At 44.6% G+C, this 21185-nt stretch overlaps 1 protein-coding gene across 9 annotated transcripts in view; it reads left to right on the forward strand.

Annotated features, from left to right (window-relative positions):
- The first annotated feature begins 1111 nt into the window (after positions 1-1111).
- The window catches only part of MORC2 (MORC family CW-type zinc finger 2), a 53928-nt gene continuing 33854 nt past the window's right edge, over positions 1112-21185 (forward strand). The window contains exons 1-6 of one of the 9 annotated variants that reach the window (XM_048322492.1): positions 1112-1368; positions 7533-7586; positions 9048-9082; positions 10064-10132; positions 18919-19009; positions 20564-20672. In XM_048322492.1, the coding sequence (XP_048178449.1) occupies positions 1283-1368; positions 7533-7586; positions 9048-9082; positions 10064-10132; positions 18919-19009; positions 20564-20672 (444 nt within the window). In that variant the 5' untranslated portion in view covers positions 1112-1282. The other 8 variants (XR_007207357.1, XM_048322487.1, XM_048322485.1 and 5 more) reach the window with 8 other exon arrangements.

Here is a 21185-nt window from a genome sequence, read left to right on the forward strand (position 1 = left end):
CTTGCTGGACATTCTTCAAGAACAAATATGCCACATCAATTTCTGCACAGATTGAATTCCTTCAGATTTTGGATATTTAGTTCAGATTCCTATTAACCGAGACACAGCAAACACAGCCATGCTGTTTCAGTGTCCATTTCAGAAGTACGATTGGGGGTGCTTTTCCAGTGGACAACTCAGGTGCTCAGACAAGTATTCCTGGCCTTCAGGGTTCCCGCATTCATGCCGCATTTAGGGGGCCATGGTGTGTTCAGGACACAGGTAGGACAACCCCTGAGCTCAATCCCTTCACATTTCAAGATGAGCCAAAGGCACAGAATTGCAGCAAGAGTATTTATGATTTTATGTGCCCTTTACATTAATGTTTTTTGGTGAGTGCGGGCACGTTCAGGAGCTTCTCCTCGGTGACTTCCCAGAGCCTTCATCAGCGCCGCAGGACCGGCACCCTCCGAAATCCGCGCGGAGCCTCCGTAAGAGTTCAGCGGCGGGATCCTTCCATCCAGCTGCGTCCCGGAGCCGCTCCCGACGTTCAGGACCGGTAGGCCTCACCCGCTCCAACGTGGCACCCGGCAGTTACCGCCAGCTGGTGCCCCCCACGCACGCCGCCGGCACCGCGGCGATCGGGCCCCCCCCGCTCCGGCAGGGCCGGACGGGGCTCCCGCTGCCGGGCGGCCTCATCGCGCACCCTGGCCCTACCACACCCGCAAGCCCGCCCTAGGAGGCAGCGGCGGCCGCTCCCGCGGCACGGAGGCGTTCGGTTGCCGCCGGGGCGGAGACTGGGGAAAAAAGGGGGTCCCGCGAGGGGTCCCGGAACAGCCGCGCACACCGCACTCACCCTCCTCCACCGTTCCCTCCCGGCCGCGCGCGCCCGTCACGCGGCGGCGCAGAGCCTACATTGGCCGCGCCGGGGCACTTTCATCACGTGCCTCTTTTTGACCAATGGGCGGCGGCCGCGTGGACCCGCCCCCACGGGGGCAGTTGCGGCGCTGGGTGCGATCCTAGCGCGGCGGAGACAAAGCGGGCCTGGGCCGGGCTGGGCCCGGGCGGCACGGCACGGCACGGCACGGCACAGCACCGCACCGCACCGCACCGCACCGCACCGCACCGCACCGCACCGCACCGCACCGGCGGGGCGCGGCGCGGCGCGGCGCGGCGCGGCATAACGAAGTGCAGTGCAGCGCCGACTGTTCAACCGGCGGGGGCCGTGACCGGCAGGGGGCGGGGAGGGCTCGAGGCGCGCGCGGCCGCCGGTGCATGCGGCAGGGGCCCGGGCCTGGGCCCGATGGCGGCTACTGCCGCCATGTCCCTGGGCAATTACAGCAGCCTGAACCGGGCCCAGCTTACCTTCGAGTACCTGCACACCAACTCGTGAGTACCGGCTGGGGTGGGGCGGACCCGCGGCACCCGGCCTGCTCAGGGCCTTGGCTCAGTGTGGTGGGCCTGGCTGAAGCCACGCGGGCCGGTGGGGCTGGGCGGACCCCTGCCCCCGGCCCGGTCGCCTCGTGGTCCCTCCAGGCCCGGCTATTGTACCGTGGGCGGATCCGCGGGTCACGGAGAGCTGGTACATGGGGACAAGAGGCTCCAGGAGGAACGGGGATGCCCCTTGGGCAACTAGACCCCCATGGCCGCACTTCCGCGGAGCAGTGTGTGCACTGCCATGACGGCCACCATCCCTCTGCAGCAACTGGCTTTGTGTGTGACTGAGTATTTTCCAGGTTTATTTTCAACAGGATTATGATACTTTTCTTCCAGTCAGATTTTTGTATGTCGTCAGTGAATCCCTCAAAATAACACCTCTTGAGACGAGGCAAAGCCATTATTTAAAATGAGTTTCTTCTGAGCACTTGTCTAGAAAATGAGAAGCACCATCAGGAAGCAGTGCTTAGCAGGATCAGGCACCTATCAAGACCTGCCTGCTGCTCCTAAGCCTTGTAATGCCATGTGTAGAGGAGATGAAAGAGCTTATTCTACCTGAACTGGAAGAACACTGTGGAAACCACTTGGCATTGCTTCATTTTGATCAGCTGGTCACCGTTGTAAGATTGTCTGCTGATGTTCTGTGGAAGAGTTGACTTACTGTTATCCGTCAATAGAAGAACAAATAAAGTGCAGGTTTATCTTTTTGTTTCCCTTTTCAACGTGTGAAGGATCACAGTGGTCTGTAGCAGTCTAAAGATGGCACAGAATCACGGGCAACTTGGTTTCAAAGTATTTTTGTCTGGCTCTGTTGATAATAAGAGACATCTGCAAGAGCAGCTAAGACTAATCTCATGTATTCCAAGAGCATTACGATCCATTTATTTTCAGAATTAGGAAAGTAGTGGGCTTTGAATAGGGGGTAAACCTAGTAATGGCTCCATGTCACATTTGCATCTGCTGTCTAGCTTGGCTGAAGATTGACAATACTGAGTCGTGTTGTGGTGGAGGTGTTGATTTCTGAAATTCTCATGTCCAGCTCCAGAAGACAATCTTTTTTATGGATTAGAAGACCGTGCAGATGATGGCAGTGCTCTGTCAGCAGATTGTGTTTGTCTGCAAAGCTCCAGAACTGTCCATCTTCGTAAGAAGATAAAGCCTGTGCTGTAGAAAAGACTTGAGTTGTTGCTGCTGCCCTCAAGTATATTAAAGCTGCTTCATGTTGCCACTGTGCTTATGCTGCTGGTCTGCTTGTGGTGTGCTGCATGTCTACAGTGATGCCTGCATTACCGAATTGTTGGGAAGAGCTGGAAGCTAATGCTTAGATAAGCCAAAGCTAGGGCTTCTTATCCATCATGAACAAAGAGCCTTTTGAGGTTATGGGAATCAGTGCATAAGTCAAATGCTTCCCTAAGAATGGCAATGGGAGTAATGGAAGTCATTTTAAAAGCAAAGAAAGCCCCAAACTAACCCATGACAAACATCCCCTCCTGTTCCTCCAGTAAAAAAATGAGCAAAAAAGAAAAAGAACCAATCCCCAAATCAACCCAAGGCCAGCACAGGGCTTTTGATAGAGGAGACTGGTCTTTTGGACTGTTCTCTCATGCTGAGGAAGACCATCCCTCCTCAGATAAGTTCTAGTTCAGTGCTAAGGGTCTTCTCATGTTCAAGGAGGTGGAAATTCTTTAAATTGCAGTGAAAGATCAGCCATCTGGCCGTTAGGGTGCAGAAGAAAACCATGCCTTTTTTTTTTCCCTTCCTTTTTAAGACCATCTTTAGGAAAAGTTTCCATATGTCTACCTCAGAGCACTCAGTCTGAAGTGCTTTACAGGAGATGGTTGATCAGGTCCCTGAGCTTGAGGACCTGCAGCAGATCTTTCCAATAGCTGCTTAATGCTTGCATGTCTGATGGCATGTTGAGGTGACCCTCCAGCATCTATATGAATTGATTCGTTTGCCATATTTTTTAAAAAATAAAAATACCACCGTGCTTTTCCAAGTGCTTTACTTGATGAATAGTTGAGTGGAGACATATGTTTTAGTAAGTTCTGTAGCGATAGGACAGAGGGTAATGGCTTTAACCTAAGAATGTAGATTCAGACTAGATATAAGGAAGACGTTCTTCCCTGTGAGGGTGGGCAGGCCCTGGCAGAGGTTGCCCAGAGACTGTGGCTGCCCCTGGATCCCTGAAAGTGTCCAAGGCCAGGTTGGATGGGGCTTGGAGCTACCTGGTGTAGTGGAAGGTGTCCCTGCCCATGGCTGGAGGTTGGACTAGATGATCTTTAAAGGTCTGTTTTCCACCCTTATGTTTCTATGTTAAAGTTCTTTTAGATCCTGAGAATGAAAATCAGTGTGCATAAGCACATGAAAATTACATATGCATTGTTTTATGACTTTTCAGGGTCACCTGCTTGCCTTCTCATTGATTTTCTTTAACAATTAAATGCTGCTATGTTAAGATACTTCCAAAGTTATTCATTGAGATGATGCCAAAAGCATAACAGCAACCAGCCAATTTGTATTTGCATATTTTGAATATTTATAATTAAAAATTGAAGGAGTTTGTTAAAAGTAGGGGACCTGAAATTGTCTTCTAGCCGTAGGTAGCCTTTAGCTTGTAACTTGAGTGTTGTTGTGTAACTAGAATTGTCCTGGTGAATACAGTTGGAGTGGAAGAAGGTCACTCAAATAGACTTCAAGATGACTAAATGGTAGACTTGAGGAAAACTAGTCATAACAGACCAACAGTATCTCCCCATCCCCCCAAATTCCCTCTTCTTCTTGTGCTTTTTTTTTCTGTTTTGGCCTGAAACAGAGTGCATTACTTAGAGAATGGCTGTTGTTCCTGTTGCATGTGCCAAAATAAAACATTTTCCCAGGTGTGCCCTCCTTCTGAACAAAATGAATTCTTAAGTCTCTTATTAGTAATTAGGTACTTGTCTGCAGGGTCTGGAGTCCAACTAGGTTCAAGCAGGAGGTTCCTGTAGGAACTGCTCACAAAACAAGCTTTTCTTCCCTTGGGGTGTTACTCCACGGTTCTTTGTAGAGGTGTTTGAAGTTGGTCATGTTTTAGAGCCATCTAACTTGACCTTTTGTAATTTATGTTTCAATAAATTGTCGGCATTGGACTCCCTTGTTCTATTCCTTGTCAAGCCTGCAGTTCTGTGTGGAGCTGGCTCAGATGGAAGTTACACACTGCGGGATGGTCCAAGCTAGTCTGTGTCTACCAAGATGAGCTGTTGTTGAGACTATGGATTTTGATAATACTTTCCTCCTTTCTATATGTTGTTTCACCCATTGTATGGCAGTAATAGTTGTATTTTGAATACTCTGATGCAGGTTTTTGCCTCTGATGATGCCTATCTAAAATATACTCATGTGTTTGCAGGTTACTTGCAAACTCTGATAGACTTCATTTTGCCAACATCTTGTCTCTTTTTTTTTTTTAAGTTATGTTGCGAGTATAATAATCTCAAACTTTTTTGGGGAGGTGTAAGAAATTGTCACTAGTTCATCATGATGGATGTGAAGTATTTCAGGCACTTTTGACTGTAAGGCAAGACCATGGGGTTTATTTAAGATTAGCTGATTGAATCAGGCCAAAGCACTTCATGTGACTTTAGTTAGGTGTTGACAAGTGTGTTCAAATTCATAAACTGAAAATAAGACCTTTTAGTGTATATTCGTTTATGTTAGTGATAAATAGCTGGAGTGAATTTCATTGGCTTGTAGCAAGGTTTCCCTTTGCTTGTGTCAGCACAACTGGTTGCAGTTTTGGGAGATGGTCAAGATCAGTACAGTGCTGGGCTATGTGGAGATGTTTTGTCTTATTATCTGTAGCTGTGTTATCAGTTGTTTTGTTCCAGCATCTTTCTTTGGAAATCCTTCTTTGTATCTTATTTGCACCTTTTCTGACTTTGAAGTATTCCTAAAATTGTGGAGTAAAAGCTGCTCATGAAGTGTAGCTACTAGTGCTAAAGCATCCATTTGCTTACAATAAGGTCATTTCCTAAATAAACTTCTGTGATGTTGACCTATGGAGCTGAATAGACTGAAGTAAACTCAAGAGAACACTTAAAATCTGTAATCATCCTACGTATCTGCTCACTCACCTTCCTAGTGGGATGGGGAGGTGGATCATACAAGGCTAAAATCCATGGGCTGAGATAAGAACAGTTCAAAAATTGGAGTAAAGAAAGATACGGTAATAATAGGAAAAAGAGAGAGAGAGGCATAAACCCCGAATGTCAGGTGATGCTCAACAGAATTGCTCAGCACCCACTGACCCAGGCCCAGCATCTCCCCCAGCAGTGATTGGCCCCTCCTGGCCAGCTTCCCTGGCTTATAGACTGAGCAGGACATTCTGTGATACAGAGTATTCCTCTGGCTGATTTGGGTCAGCTGCCCTGCCCATGCTCCCCTCCAGCTTCTTGTATAGCTGACTAGCGTAGGACACTGAAAAGTCCTTGACTTAGGGTATGCATAGCTTGGCACCAGACTTTGGTGTGTTATTAACGTTATTCTCACACTAAATCTAAAATGCAACACTGTAACACCTACTGAGAAGAAAATTAACTCTATTCCTGCTGAAACCAGGACAGCAGGAAATCCTGCTCAAAGGAAGGAACACCAAGATTGTGTTTCTATGGAAGCTTTCTATTAGGTAGGTAGTCTTCCAAACACCGTTCCCATTGGTCTTGTCTGTGGGAGAGTGGAGATATGCAAATCTCTGTTCCCATGGTTTCAGTGATAACTTTGAAGGCTGATGTGTTTTCCTCTGACTGGAGCTTGAGGGGTTCAATGTGATCTTCCTGAAGATGGATATGAAAGCTTATTTTGTGGTTATTAGCAGTGTGGACAGCTATATATTGTATGTGTGGGAAGTACCTATGTGTCTGTTCTTGAAAGGCTGAAAATATGACTAAATATCTTCTCTTTGGTCACCTGTTGCCCTTTTTGTGTAGTGGTGAGAACAGGCTATATGTGAGGGTTTTGTGCAAACTGGAACATGTGCATAAAACCAGTTTCTGAGGTCTTGGTCTGTTCATTGAACAACCTAGAGGAGCAACAAATCCCAGCAACTGTTTCTCCACGTCTTTGCTGTTAACGTTATGGTGGATGTGGCTCATCTGTGTTTGAAGTAATTGTTAGATTTTGAAGTTAGGATGCCAGCTTGGGCATGAAGTGGAGATATGGCATTTATGTTGACAGACAATGTATTGTAATGATTTTTATTAGCTTCTTAAGTTTTTCTCACCATATATCTTCTTTCAATGTTGAGGCATATAACTAATGGCTTCCAAATGGGAGCTGCTTATAAGAGATGGCAGTTAAGGGGCTGGAAACTAAACATGTCTCCTGAGATTGTGCTGAAGTGGTAGCTGGGTTCATGATTTTAGTGTTAAGTTGGAAAGGTGGTGTGGTACAGTGGTGTCAGAAGACTCTTTCTCTGGATTAGTAGCAGTTGCACCTACTAGACGTTAGCCAGGATCTGAAAGCTTTTTTCTGTCAGAAATAACTTCTGCAATGAGACTGTGTGCATGGGGGAGACAGCCTTGTTCGTAATGTTGTCCATGTCTTGTTGCACAGAGCACCTGTGGCTACCGCATCCACAGAAGTGTTCAAGGCCAGGTTGGACAGGGCTTGGAGCAAGGTGTCCCTACCCATGGCAGGGGAATTGGAATGAGATGGGCTTTAAGGTCCCTTCCAACTCAAACTGTTCTGTGATTCTATGATAATCCTCACGTGGCCATATTTACTTATAGGCAGAATTTAGTTGCCGTGAAAAGGCCTGTCAGTGTGGTGAATAAGGACTTCCATGAACTGTTGACTGGGTCATAGGCCGGTTCATTGGATCATCATGTTCTCTATCGTTTTTGAGTACTTGCAATATGTTTTAGACAATAGTGAGCTGCAGTTTGGGGCAGATTGGCTGCTACATGGCTACCTCTGGCAGACAGTAAATCACTTGTTCCTAGTCTGCTGTCAGCCAGACCGTAGTGTTGTACCCATTTGACTGGATTTGTTTAAAATATAGTTGAGATTCTCATTTATTTAAAGGTCTCTCTTTTTTAAAGTGTTGGTGTAACCCTGCTGATTTCTGTGTTTCGTTGCAGAACTACCCATGAGTTCTTGTTTGGTGCCCTTGCTGAACTTGTAGATAATGCCAGGTATGTACCTGAGACCACTTAATTCCCAAGGTAACTTTGGTTAAGATTTTATTCCCCTATGTATTTAGTTGATCTTAAGCAATTTTCACTTCTAGTAGACTTTACAAGAAATACAAAATAGAAGACATTGCTGCAATTTAGTATGAATATTTCACTTGCTCCTCTTACACTGCCACATCAAACCCCTAAAAAAAATAATTATTCCTGGAAAGACAGGTTTGAATGAATCCCAAAACAACTCATATTGGAAAGGAAATTGATAGAAGATACAAGATAGATTTAAAGAAAAAACCAGTCTGCCTTTTTGTGTAAAGAAATTGGTAAAATAAATACTACAGAAGCTGTGACTCTTCTGATATCTAAGTAATCATAGTATCAAACATGACTATGTAAATCAAATCAGAAGTGGGATCCTGAAAAATAGAGCAAGAGCAGCTAAAGGAATTTTGACACTTGAGGAGGCATGGTCTTTGGAAATTGCAGGTGTTGGGCCACCCATCTCACATGTGTGTGGGGAATCCATGCTATAGCAGCCTCCCAAGCCTTGCGTGTTTTTCTCTTGAGCTGCAGGAAGTACTGTCATGAAGCATTATAGAAATATTTTGGGATTGTTTTCTCTAAATATGGTTTGTCACAGTTTGTGATGTAAGGAGCTGAAACTGGGGCATTTTTGAACAGGAAAGCTTCTGTTTGGGAAATCAGCTGTGTGTGTGTATGTGTGCGCGCATGACCTGGTGCTGTGTTCACTGTAGCTACAAGGTAATAAAAAGTAGGGTCTTTGGGGTGGTTTTCCCTTCACCTCTTGGTTCCCCTCTGGCTGTAGAGAGGTTGTCTTCTGGGAAGAAGGTAGCTGGGCTGGGCTGGAGGTACAAAACTGGAGCAAAGTGGCTGTGGCATTTGTCGAGTGGGGTTTTGTTGTAGCACTACAGCTCCACACCTCTAATCAGCAAACCAAGGTTGGTTTGAGAACAGGGCAGTAGTGCCATACATACTGTACTTTCAAATACAGAGAAGGATGCAGTGTGTGAAGGGCTTCGCTTCAGTGATCTTGTAATGAGTTTCCTGTAACAACTGTGAATGTATTGGGATGGAGCTTTATGTGGAGTTACTAAACCTTTTGCAGGCAGCTTGACAGAAAAACTATAGGCGTTGTTTGTTTCGTACAGGAGGGAGCTCAGAAGCATGTACTCATTTGATTCTCAGTGCTAGAATGACTTTTGTTAGAATGCCAGTGATACTTCCTGTCACCAGATCTGTTTGTGTGCCAGCAATGTCTTACGCTGGAGTTTAGGTTCAAATAAACAAAAAGTAGACAATGTTTTCTGTCAATGATGACTGTGGAGCCTCTGTGTACTTTGATCTGTGCAGCCAGTTATTTTTGAAATGATTGTATGTGCCTAGATTTTTAGCTTCATTTCTGTTTAACATTTGAATAACAGCTGTGTTTTTATTTCTTTGTAGAGATGCAGATGCCACGAGAATAGACATTTATACTGGTAAGTCACTCCTGCTGCTTCCTTGCATGTCAGCAATTAAGTCAGTAGTTAATTTGGATTTAGGTTGCAAAATGTGTGTTGTCCTTGACAGAATAGGAATGAGGGTGCTTATACTGAATCCTGGGGTCAGTACTGGGCCCCTACAGACAAGGAAGACATTAAGGGGCTGGACCGTGTCCAGAGAAGGGCAAGGGAGCTGAAGAAGGGGCTGAAGCACAAGTCTGATGAGAAGTGGCTGAGGGAACTGGGGGGCTCAGCCTGGAGAAAAGAAGGCTCCTTCTTGCCTTCTTGCTCCTACAACTCCATGACAGGAGGGTGCAGCCAGGTGGGGGTTGAGCTCTTCTCCCCAGTTACAAGTGACAGGAACAAGAGAAAACAACCTCAAGTTGTGCCAGGAGAAGTTTAGATCAGATATTAGGGAAAATTTCTTCACTGAAAGTGTAGTCAGACACTGGAACAGGCTGCACAGGGCAGTGGGGGAGTCATTATCTACCCATATTTAAAAGATGTGTTGATCTGGTGTTTAGGGACATGGTTTAGTGAACTCAGCTGTGTTAGGTTTGTGGTAGGACTTGATGATCTTAAGGGTCTTTTCCAATATGAATAATTCTATTGTTTTACCATTTCTTCTGTGCCATAGTGCCTGTTGTCTTTCAAAAAGGAGTACTTTTACAAGTACCTTGGGGAAGCAATTAAGTCAGCCTTCACCTGGGGTCAGGTGAAGTGAGTTGCTGTTTGTACTGGATGCTTAAAAACTCCACTGTATTGTAATACAGTTTTGTAGCACATGCTTACATACAGTATGAAGTAAAGAAGTTCTTAGTCGTTCTGTAACAAAAATCTGGTGCTCTTTCTTACAGCTCAGCCATATTGCAGATGTAAAAGTCCTGTTTATTGTGTTACATTTGATGTTAACACCAATCCTGTTTTATGGAACTTACAAATTTTGGTTACGGGAGCAGTGAATAACTTCTCTTGCAGAGCGACGGGAGGACCTACGAGGTGGATTCATGCTATGTTTTTTGGACGATGGAACAGGAATGGATTCAAGTAAGTGGCAGAAAGTTATACTTGCATTTGCAAGCTGAGGTTTCATGTTACGGTTTAAGTTGAATTAACAGCTTAGTTCCGTTAAAAAGGGGATGTTCCATGCCTGTATACATGTTCCTGCCTCTCCACTGGCTCTTTTCCACCATATTACATATCAAACCATTTGCCTATTCCATTGCAGAAAACTAATCTGGTCAAAACAAAATTGTTTTGCGGCATTACAGAGTTGAGTCAGCCTGGCCTAAGTTTCTCAGTACACTGAAGTTTGACTGTGAGGCTGAAGGGAGAATAGTGGAGCAAGAAGGGGAATAAGCCTTTTCCCCATCTGGCTGCCCAGTAGTCAGTGTCTCTCAGCTCTAACCAGAAGGTGTGCCGTCACAGAAGTTACAGGCTCTGCTTTGAAAACAGTTTGCCATTGTGTCATCATGGACATTGTGACTGAGATCAATGCTGGACAATATAAAATCTTAATAATATGAGAAGTATATAACAAATGTATTTCTGCCTTGTAAGTATTGATGTAAATCATATTGTATCTAGCAGGAGAAAGCTAAAAGCTTTTCTGTTTGCTTTAGCATCGATGAGCAACACTGTCAACCTACCTTCTTGGAGTCTTGAGGACTGATAAATCATCCTGTGAGGAGCTCTCTACAGGGCAGAAAAATTGGGTAAAATTGGGAGGTGAATTTGGAGAAGACAAAGGAAATGGTTAAATAAGCAACAACTAACATTTTTGCACTGATTCCTCAGTACTTTAAGTTCCTCTTGTGATATTGTCACAGTTTAATCCTAGCTGGCAGCTCAGCCCCACACAGCTGTTTACTCCTCCTCCACTGGGATGGTGGAGAGAATCAGAAGGGTAAAAAGTGAGGAAACTTCATGGGTTGAGATAAAGACAGTTTATAAGGGAAAGCAAAAGCTGTGCCCACAAGCACAGCAAACCAAGGAATTCATTCCCCATTTCCCATGGGCAGGCAAGTGTTCAGCCATCCTCAGGAGAGCAGGGCTCCATCAGGTGAAAGTGACTTGGGAATGCAAATGCCATAAGGCTACATGTGCCCCTCTTGCTCTTACTTCCCCAGCTTTATCTGGTGAGCATTACACCAGGTTGCACAAGGCTTGGAGCAACCTGGTCTAGTGGAAGGTGTCCCTGTCCATGGCAGGAGGTGGAACAAGATGGTCTTTAAGGTCCCTTCTAATCCAAAACATTCTGGGATTCTGTGATATTGTCTGGAATATACCTTGTGTCAGTTGGGATCAGCCATCCGAGACTTGTCCCCTCCCATGTCCTTGTGCAACCCAGCCCGCTTGCTGATGGTGCAGTTTGAGGAGCAGAAAAGGCCTTGATGCTGTATAAGCTGTGCTCAGCACTAACGAAAACATCCCTGTATTAGCAACACTCTTTTCTAGAACACAGCCCCATGCAAATTAGCATGGAGAGATTGAACTCTATCCCAGCTCAAACCAGTACAGATATGAAGCATTTCATTCAATTTATTTGTGCTTTGATACACAGATTTGTGACCTCCATAACGGAGTTTGGTTTGAACTCCACGTACCTTCTGTATATTCTTTGGAATACAATTAAGGATGCTAAACAGGTCTCCCAAGAGTAATTTTCTGCCACCAGTGGAACAGAAGGAAGCAGTAAAGCCTCATCCATGAAAAAAAGCTCTGAGATTGAAGTGTGGCCTTCTCACAATCCTTAGGATCAGGGAGAGGAAATACAACCTTCTTTACCTGTGTTGAAAACTGTGGTTTTCTCTGGAAGGTGCCAGATGTCCTAATGCTGCAGAATTTCATGGCAGCTTTTATCCTGTTATTGCTTCTGTATTGCTGTTTCTGTGACAAAATGGAATTTAAGTATTGGCTATTGTCTTGGTATGATTTAAGGGGGATGCACTGAAATGAATTATGTCCCCTTAGTTTTAACCAATCCTTTTCTACAGGAAATTAATATGAGTAAATATAAGTGAAAAAATAACAGTTTACTAGCAAGCAAAACAGCAACAGTCACAAAATAACAGTAAATAATCACTAGATACAAAATTGCTAAATCTCATGGACACCGTGGGGACAAAGAGAAACTCAAAATGGCGGAGTGACCCTTTCCCCAAGATGATGCTTGCCACGGGCAACCACATGTGGGGAGATAAAGGGAAAATGATGGCAGGCCTCCCTCTTATCTCTCCGGTGGCAGCAGCTCCATCAGTGTATGCGACTGACACCCTCTGGCAGCTGGTACTTGGTTAAGGACTAGAACCTGTGGAAGGACTTCGCCTTCCTCTTGGGAGAGGACGGCAAGGCAGCCAGCTAAGGCATCTCAGACTCTGCCTTCCCGCGTCAGCTGGGTGCTGCTGGCAGCTGCAGCAACTGCAGGGAGTGGGGCCTGTTCACTCCTCTCAGCCCCCCACCACAGCTGCAGACCAGTGTTGCAAAATTCGCTCTGAAACTGTTCGATTGTGAAATGCATCTTCTCGAGTTGCTACTGTTGCAAGCACAGAAAACCTACCTGAAACAACCCCTTCTGGAGCTCAGAGAGAAACATAGAGGAAAAAAAACCAAAGCAGAGCCTCTTCCTTGAGCAAAAGCTATGAGGGGAGAGAGGAAGCTCTGCCTGAGTGCCTCAACTTTAAAGAGCGTGACACTTGCCTGCCCCCACTCCCAGCCCTGTGGTTCTGGTTCTGGCTACACTGCCAGGTCTTAAAGAGGCTAACAATTTTGGGCACAGATGGATACGGAATACAATAACATTTGGGTTACCCAGGACAGCAATAAGTGGCTTCTTTTGACTAGTCTTTCAGCTAAATGTTGAAGAATTTTATTCTGGTAGCCTGAGATGCTCAGTAAAGAAGATGGGTAGATACTGTGCGTTGCAGGGGTATTTCACAGTGCTATGCATTGTATACAGCATGTAATTCGTGTCCTTTGACTGTCTTGATGCTTGACCAAGGGCAGCCAGGTGGTAGCTCCGTGTCCTGCACCATTTGCCTGTCAGCATGGACAGAAGCAGCTAAGGAGAATTTTCATTCAAACGCCCTGCATGGGGCTCTCTGGTTTCATCCCTGGCTGTAGGGATTTAAGCTTTAATTTCCTGTAATGCAGAATCTACCGGTTTTAAAGACATCCTGAAGATCTCCTATCTGACTTTAAGAGATATCAGTGAAAAACCTTCTATTGGACTTTTCTCCCTTTATATAGACCTTGCCTCAACAGAAATCATGGATCTTGGGAGTGTTTTATTTTTGTGCATGATAACTTTAATTAAGAACTGTTTTTATTGTACATAAAGCTGACATGTTAGAAAGAATAACTCCATGACTTGCTGTAGTGCTGTTGGAGCCCATGCTAACATGTGATCTTCCCAAGTCAGCTGAAAGGACAGCTTGGAAGGCTGGATGAGGCACCATCTGGGGACGAGGAGTGAATAAACCCAGGTGTGTCTGGGCACTTCTGAATGGAGGGAAGAGCTGAAGGGGTCAAGTTAACTGTTCCAGGAACACACTCTCTATGTTACTCTGTCTTGTTGCTGTTCTCATGGGTCTTGTTCTGTCTGGGACAATTCTGGATTTGTCTGGCAGGCTCTGAAAACAGAAGGGTATAGTGAGGCGGTTGGTCAGATTTGAGTGCTCTGTCTGATGGCTCCTGATTAGCAAGCCAAATGACAACTCCTCATTTCTAAAAATTAGGTATGCTTGTCAAGTGATTCCTGCTACAGTTGCATTCAGTACTCACTGCATTGGCTCTCCTAATGATCACTCTGGGTTGTGTGTTCTGAAGACCAAAATACATTTGTATTCAAGCTGCAAACATCTCACACTGTAGAATCACAAGTTATCAAAAGGTCTGAGGATTCAGTGATGTCACAGGACAGCTCTTTTCAAAAGAACTATCATGTACTGCAGAGAGGTATCAGAAATATAGAATCTTCCAAGTTGGAAGGGATCCGCAAGGATCATGGAGTCTGGCGCAGGACACCCCAAAATCCCACCCTGTGCCTGAGAGTGTTGTCCAAATGCTTCTGGAGTTCTGTCAGGCTTGGGACCATGACCACTGCCCTGGGGAGCCTGTTCCAGTGCCCAACCAACCTTTTGGTGAAGAACCTTTTCCTAATTTCCAATATTAGAAAATATGTTATCCAATAAATACCCTCTGCCCCCAACAGAATAATAGTACTGGCCCAAAAGTTTGGCTTTTTCATAAGGAACTAGATAGGAGTCCATTAGAAAACCAAACAATGGATCTCATGCAGCACATCAGATTTCTCATACTATCAGTGAAATCACTACTGGGAATACTGAGGCTTGAAATTTTATCTAATGCCTGGCTCTGAAATTTTAAATTCTGCATGAATTTAATGAATCAAAATACAGGTTGAATGATTCAATGAATCAACGTGTAGGTTGAGAAGGTATAACAACTCGTTTAGGAAGTGACCTGTAGTTTTATTCTTAAGCAATTGAAGAAAACCAGTCTCTACCTGGCATTTTCATCATAGAAGTGCTCAGGTTGGAAACTACCTCAAAGATCATTTGTTCCAGCCTTTCATGGGAAAGGGAAGAGATGATTTAGCACCCTGTCTCTCCAGTGATGGGGGCTCTACCACATACCTGGGGAGGTTGTTCCAGTGACTGATTAAATGAATGATTGATCTCTAAAAAAATTTCTTACTTATTTTAAGAAGAAACCTCTCCCAGGGCAACTTGTATGTATTGCCTCTTTTTCATGTGATTCCTAGGGAAGGGAGAGCCTCCATCCTCTTTGTAGCCACCCTTTAAGTACTGTAATACTATGATGAGATTCCCCCTGGGCCCTCTCTTCTTGAGGAAGGAGACCTAGTTGTCCTCAGAGGGCAGATTCTGCAGCCCTCTGATCATCTCCTTTGCACCCTGTCCAGTCTGTCTGCATCTGTCCTGAACTGAGACAGAACTGGATACAGGACTGCAGATGGGGCCTGCCAGACATAGAGTGGGATAATCACATCTCCATCTCTTTGGCAGTGTCCCTGTGGATACAGTCCAGGATCCTGTTTGCCTCAGTTGCTGCTGTGGGACACTGCTGGATCATACTCAGCTTGTTCACCAGGACCCTTCCAGCAAGGCTGCTCCTCCCAACCTGCAGATTCCAGTCTGTGCTGGGCTCTTGGGTTATTTAATCCCGGGTTCAGGACTTTATGCTTCCCTTGAACTTCAGACATCTTGCTTGCCCACTATTCCAGCATGTCCAAGTGTCTAAGAAAGCACTCCTTATGTGCCCAATTAACCCCCATCAACAAAGCTGGTGAGTGTACAAAAGCACCCTAGCATCCCGATCCTGTATGGAGATGTTGAGTAATGTGGAGCACAGCATCAATCTGGGGTCTCTGCTTGTTACAGGCTGCCAGCTGGAGTGAAAGCCATTGATGATCACTTCTGAGCATGACCTATGAGCGAGTTCCCTACTTGTTTTGTATACTACCTGCCTGGTCTGTATGTCCCCATTTTGTCCAGGAGCAGGCTGTGGTAAACTGTGTCCAACACTTTGCTGAAGTCCAGCCAAACAACACCCACTGCTCTCTCCATATGGACAGAAAGTGCTGCCTTGTAGAAGGTGACCAAATCAGTCAGGTGTGACTTGCCTTGGTAAATCTCTGCAGACTTAGCCCATTCACCTGCCTCATCTGGCTTCTAATACTTTTTAAGACAACTTGTTCCATTGCTTTTTGAGAGATTGAAACAAATATATTAGTTCTTGCTTCTTTCAGCTGTATTTTTGAAGTTTGGAAGCTCAAAACAGCTTTTGTTTTAATGGAAGCAGTTAATTAAGTAGTAGTGTCTGGGTTGCTTTATTAGATCTTGTATTTTAAAAATACTGTTTATCCGTGGCTCACAATAGTGAGGAACACTGTTTAACTGGAACTCCAACTCCTACTTCAGAGTGTGTACGCACTTGTGTGTGTGGACAGGGACTCTTGGGGGCCACTTTCAGGGGAGTGGTTACAGAATTCTCAGGAGAAAATGTCTCTTTAACCTTGTTTAGGGTTAAATCTTAATCCTAAACATTGATATTTCCTCTAATGTTAACAGATTTTTGAAATAAATTGCAGGAACATATATCAAAGTCATTTGTCAATCACTGGCTGTTTCCAGTCATTGCTCCGTGTCGGGTTGGTGTCCTGCGTTTGTTACAGTGACGAAGGACCTCACAGCTTCTCCCTTGTTTCCATATCCCAGGGAAAGTTCAACTTGGCTTTAGGCTTATTTCCCCCGGGTAGTGAATTAAATTCTTTAGCTCTGGGATATCTTTTGAGGATGCTGTTGAGTCTACTGCAAATACTCCACCTAACATGAATAGAGCAGATGAATTTGTGGAGAAGGCAGGAAGTATAATTTTCTCTGCTCAGATTGGGACCTTCTTTATCGCATTCTCAGCTGAAGACCTTTGAGATACAAGAGGACTCTGCTCAACGAGCAAAGCCAGGTCTGACTTCAGAAACACTCAGAGACTGAACAGCTCCATCCACCAGTTCCTTCATCCCAGGTGTCCAGTGTTTCTTATGAAAAATCTTTTTCTATATGCCCTTGATTTCTTGGGCTTTGAAGATCAACCTGCTATCTTGACCATCTTGAGTGAATTTCTTCAGCTTGTTTTTTTCTCCTGTTTGTTTTGCATAGATCTCCCTCCCCTTTTAGGGACCAAGTCTGGAGAGCTGGCCAGAGTAAAGACACATACACCGATACGATTTGAGCATTGTTCTCCCTCTATTGTTCAACTATGCAAGCTTATATCTACTTTTGCAAAGATTCACGCCCAGTCCCTCTAGACAGCCTCTAATCAGCGGGGGAGACGACCAGTGTATATAACTTTGCCAAGGACTTTCAGGGGTGCCTGCAGCTAAGTGCTTTCCAGGCTTACCTGCAGCCAGGGGCCAGTTCAGGGGCTTTTCCTCAGCAACCCTGGGCTGTCCAATCTTTCCAGGGGTATCATATGCCCTTGTTCCACAAGGAATCCCTCTACACTCCCCCATTTTTCTTGCCAGTGAGTTTGGCTTTTTTTAATCCAGTAGCTCTGAGACACAACAAAACAAAAATAGTGTAACTAAAATAGCCTTAAGTGAAACACCTCCAGAGCCTTAAAAGAGCTGGAAAAAAATGAATTTGTATCTTGATTCTTGGGAGGATATAAGTATTAAATGTCTCCCAAAGACAGCCTGGAGAGAGATGCTCCCTCACAGTCCCCTCTGCTCAGCATTACCTTCATCCCTCTGCCCTGAAAGAAGAGTCACAATAGGGTGGTTTCAGACATCCAGCATTGAGTGATAAACCATCTGGTCACCTTTCCTGAGAGGGGAAATGCTTTGGATAATTACTCTTTACCCATTTTAGACTTCCTAAAGGTTTCTTAAAAACAGTTAGTGAAAAATGTTTGTAGAGCAAAAAGGTTCCAATAGTCCTTCTCTTTTTAGAATATCCCCTGTCTGCTTTCCTCACCAGGCTTTAAAAATAACACAGTAATAGTAGTTAGAGTAATAATAATATCATCATCAACATCCACACCCAGATCTCTAATACAAGGTATTCCAGTGTTTTCTTTTTTTGACTAGAAAATGCAACAGTAGGCTGAAGGGAAGGCAGAGGTACCCTTATCCAGTCCAAAGCTGTTTCTGGAATAGCTGTGGAGCTCCATTGAGAATAGCTGCAGTTGAGGCAGTGAGGTGTTTGCTCAGTTGTTCTCCTGTATTTGTGTCTTTAAATCTGAGTATCATTTCAACTGAAAATGGCATTCTGACACCAGCTCAGTGATGTCATGTCAGACCAATAGTGTTAGTACTGAATATTTTACTGTAAAACTAGTCAATGCTGGTAGGCCTGTATGAGTCTTTTGCGTGCTGAAATATAGCTTGTCCATGGGCTCAGCCACCCTCCTCACCTGGTGGGGTGAGTGATGTCTTGTGCTCCATTATAGCTTGTGTATGCATTTGTTTTTAGCCCTCGTGGTAAGGTACTTTGCATTCCTTGTGTCTGGAATTAAACTGTATTTCTTCCAGTAAGCTCTCTGGTGAAATAATTGTTATCTCTTGGGGGAAGGGAAAGGAATCATTCTGTCCTAGGGATGATGTTAAAATCTTTATCCCTTGAACAATAGAAAGGCTGTAACTAAAAATGACAGACCCTCTCAGCTGTAAAGTTATCGTGTCCTTTCATTTTTATCCTGTGCTAATGAAATCCTCTGCTAATTGCTGTAGGACCTGCTCGTGTTGCCTTTCCCCCCACCTGTCCTGCTGCCAGGGCTCCAGCAATCTGCTGCCAAAGTTAGCTTGTGTCTTACTAGTGCTTTAATTAACCAGAGTGTTCAGTTCAGCACTGTGAAGAAACAGTAATGTTTATTCTGGATTCCTGACCTTTTTTATAATCCCGACCTCTGCTCTAGTGCCCATGCTCTGAAGTGTGTGGTGTCAGTGGGACATGGGATGCCATGCATCCCAGGGTCTTAATTTATGAGAACAACAACTATTCTGGACACTAGACTATTTTTGTGGATGTTTTTTTTCTGAAACTTAAAACTCTTTTTGTCAGCATCATGGCACCTGTACAAAGCTTCTGGTAACATCAGTGGCCTCAGGCAGCATGTATGTCACAGGGCTCTGTGGTACAGTTTCAGGATGGAACTTCAGCTTGGGCTTCTGGCCTCTTTTCTGGCCTATTTCCAGTGGTGAAGGAGTTATCTTCCTTCTTAATCTAAAAGATGTGTGTGTGTGTGACTGTACACTGAAATAAGCCTTTTTTGTTCCCTGTCTCTTGTTGCAGATGAAGCTGCCAGTGTTATCCAGTTTGGTAAATCAGCCAAGCGATCACCTGAGTCCACTCAAATCGGGCAGTATGGGAACGGCTTGAAATCGTAGGTACAACAAGAGCCAGCCTCCTGAGGCTGGGGAGGTCATAGTCCAGGTGATCGATGTACTTTTTGCTCAGAGGTGTATAGCTTTTTTTCCAGAAAAAAAAAAGCAGATGAACTCTTAAGATCCCCTGGTTTGGTAGACAGGAGCTCTGTCAACATCTGCTGTGGTCTTCCAGGGGCCATCATCTGTACAGCTGATAACATTGGTTTGGCACTACGTTTGCATAAGGCAGAGGGTGCAGGTCAGAGCTCGGGGAAAATAATGGAAGAGCTAGAAACAAAATGGTAATCTCCCTGTGACAGTCAGGTAGTAAAATTAGAGCAAAATAGTGCTGCAGCCTTTCAACAGGAAAGTTGTCTGGTACAAGACAGATGGACTTAAACATTTTCTTTTTGTTCTTAAACCAAACAAATGCAGGGAGAAGGGGAATGATGGAAGCAATGAGAGAAGGAGTGGGATTAGGTGCAGAGGAGTGCAAGGAAGGGACTCTTAGCGGTTGGAGTGGATTTGCTAGGAAATAGGAAGAAGTTTGCTGTGTCTTTGGAAAAGTTACAGGGCTTTGTGGCTTACTCTGACTGTTCTGCTTTGTGCTCACCCATGTGGCTTGATTATATGCATCTTACTGGGCCATCAGTGGGACTCTATAACCTGGGGGAAGAAAATCCAGAATTAGGGGATCTTTACACACTGTTGGTTCAGCTACAATGCAGGACAGATCCCAGATCCTGACTGTGTGCTTCCAGGACAGATCTCTGTCCTTTCTTAACCTTGAGCAAGAGGTGTACTGTATTACAGCTGAGAAATGCTGCCTGAAGACCCAGCATGCGAAAGGTAGGCTGTGGTATCGCTGTGGTATGGAGTTAAGCCAGTCTGAAGAGAAATGCTGACATAATACTAATACTTCTTTCAGTGCAATGTTAATTGTTATCTGTTAAGGTGTTTTGGATGAGTTTGGTAACAGGATAACTTGGTAGAGAAGACAGAGAAGATGCAAACACACTGTTTGGGATAGGAGAGTGGGGAGGAAGAGGGGACTGTCCCTTTTTGTGACAACAAGCTGCTAAGCTGCCTTAACTGAAGTGTCAGTGAGGCTTTAGTTAGGTTAGGAAATGAATTTTCAGTCTCCAGACTGCTGCAGTTGATTCCAGGTACAGTGAATTGAGGAGTGCCCTTGCTTTCTCACTGACATTTCTGCTCAGGGATTTGAACGTTATTGTCACATCTCACCTCAGTTGTCTTTTAAAGTTTTTTAAAAATTTTTGTTTAAGCTTTCTACATAGTATGAGTCTGGAATGCCGTGCTGTATTTCTGCACCTTTTAATTGTGACTGGTGTTAAATGTTTTGAAACACTATGAAAATGCCCAGATTGATATGCTTTCTGAAAGGAATGAGATGTTTAGAGAGAGATGGTATTGCTGTTTCAACCCTTCTGCCTAACCTGGTTTTACCATCTCATAACTGAGCATAATTGGAAGAAAGCTGGGTAATGTGGTCTGCGTTCTGAACAGTGTGGTACATCAGGTGTAACACACAGTCTGACCTCTGTCTACAGGGGCTCCATGCGGATTGGGAAGGATTTTATCCTGTTCACAAGGAAAGATAACACCATGACTTGTCTGCTCTTGTCACGGACGTTCCATGAAGAAGAAGGCATCGATGAGGTTTGCATGTGCTTGTTGTAATGAACTAATATAGTGAATGCTGCTTCATCTGAACCTGCCCAGCTCTCACAGAAGAGTCTGTATCAGGGCTGGTTGCTACTCTCGTCATACCAGTGTATGGTTTTCTTTTGGCAATACGCTTGTAGGGCTTCTGCAAAGTCAACAAAATTTTTTTCCTTTTGGTTTTAATTTCTAATTGAGAAGTCTCCCCAGAGTAGAGCAAGTTTGAAGGGCTTGTTTCAGTCACTTAAAGGTTTGCTTATGCTCAGTTCAGGACATGCCCAGACATCCTGTGTTTTCCTTTTCCCACAGAATTTGAGTTTGAGATGTATTTAATTTTACTGCTCTGATTTTATTTGTGATAGAGAATTAAGGTGTTTGAAGTTGCTACCCACAGGTCATTAACTGCAGGTGTGTCTCTTCTTTCAGATATTTTTGATTTTTAATAAGAAGTCAGTGTAGTTCTACCTATGAAAAACTTGGATATTTTAATAGATAACTCAGCCATTGTTG

This window comes from Corvus hawaiiensis, chromosome 18 (assembly GCF_020740725.1).
Source record: "Corvus hawaiiensis isolate bCorHaw1 chromosome 18, bCorHaw1.pri.cur, whole genome shotgun sequence".
NCBI classification, from domain to species: Eukaryota; Metazoa; Chordata; class Aves; order Passeriformes; family Corvidae; genus Corvus; species Corvus hawaiiensis.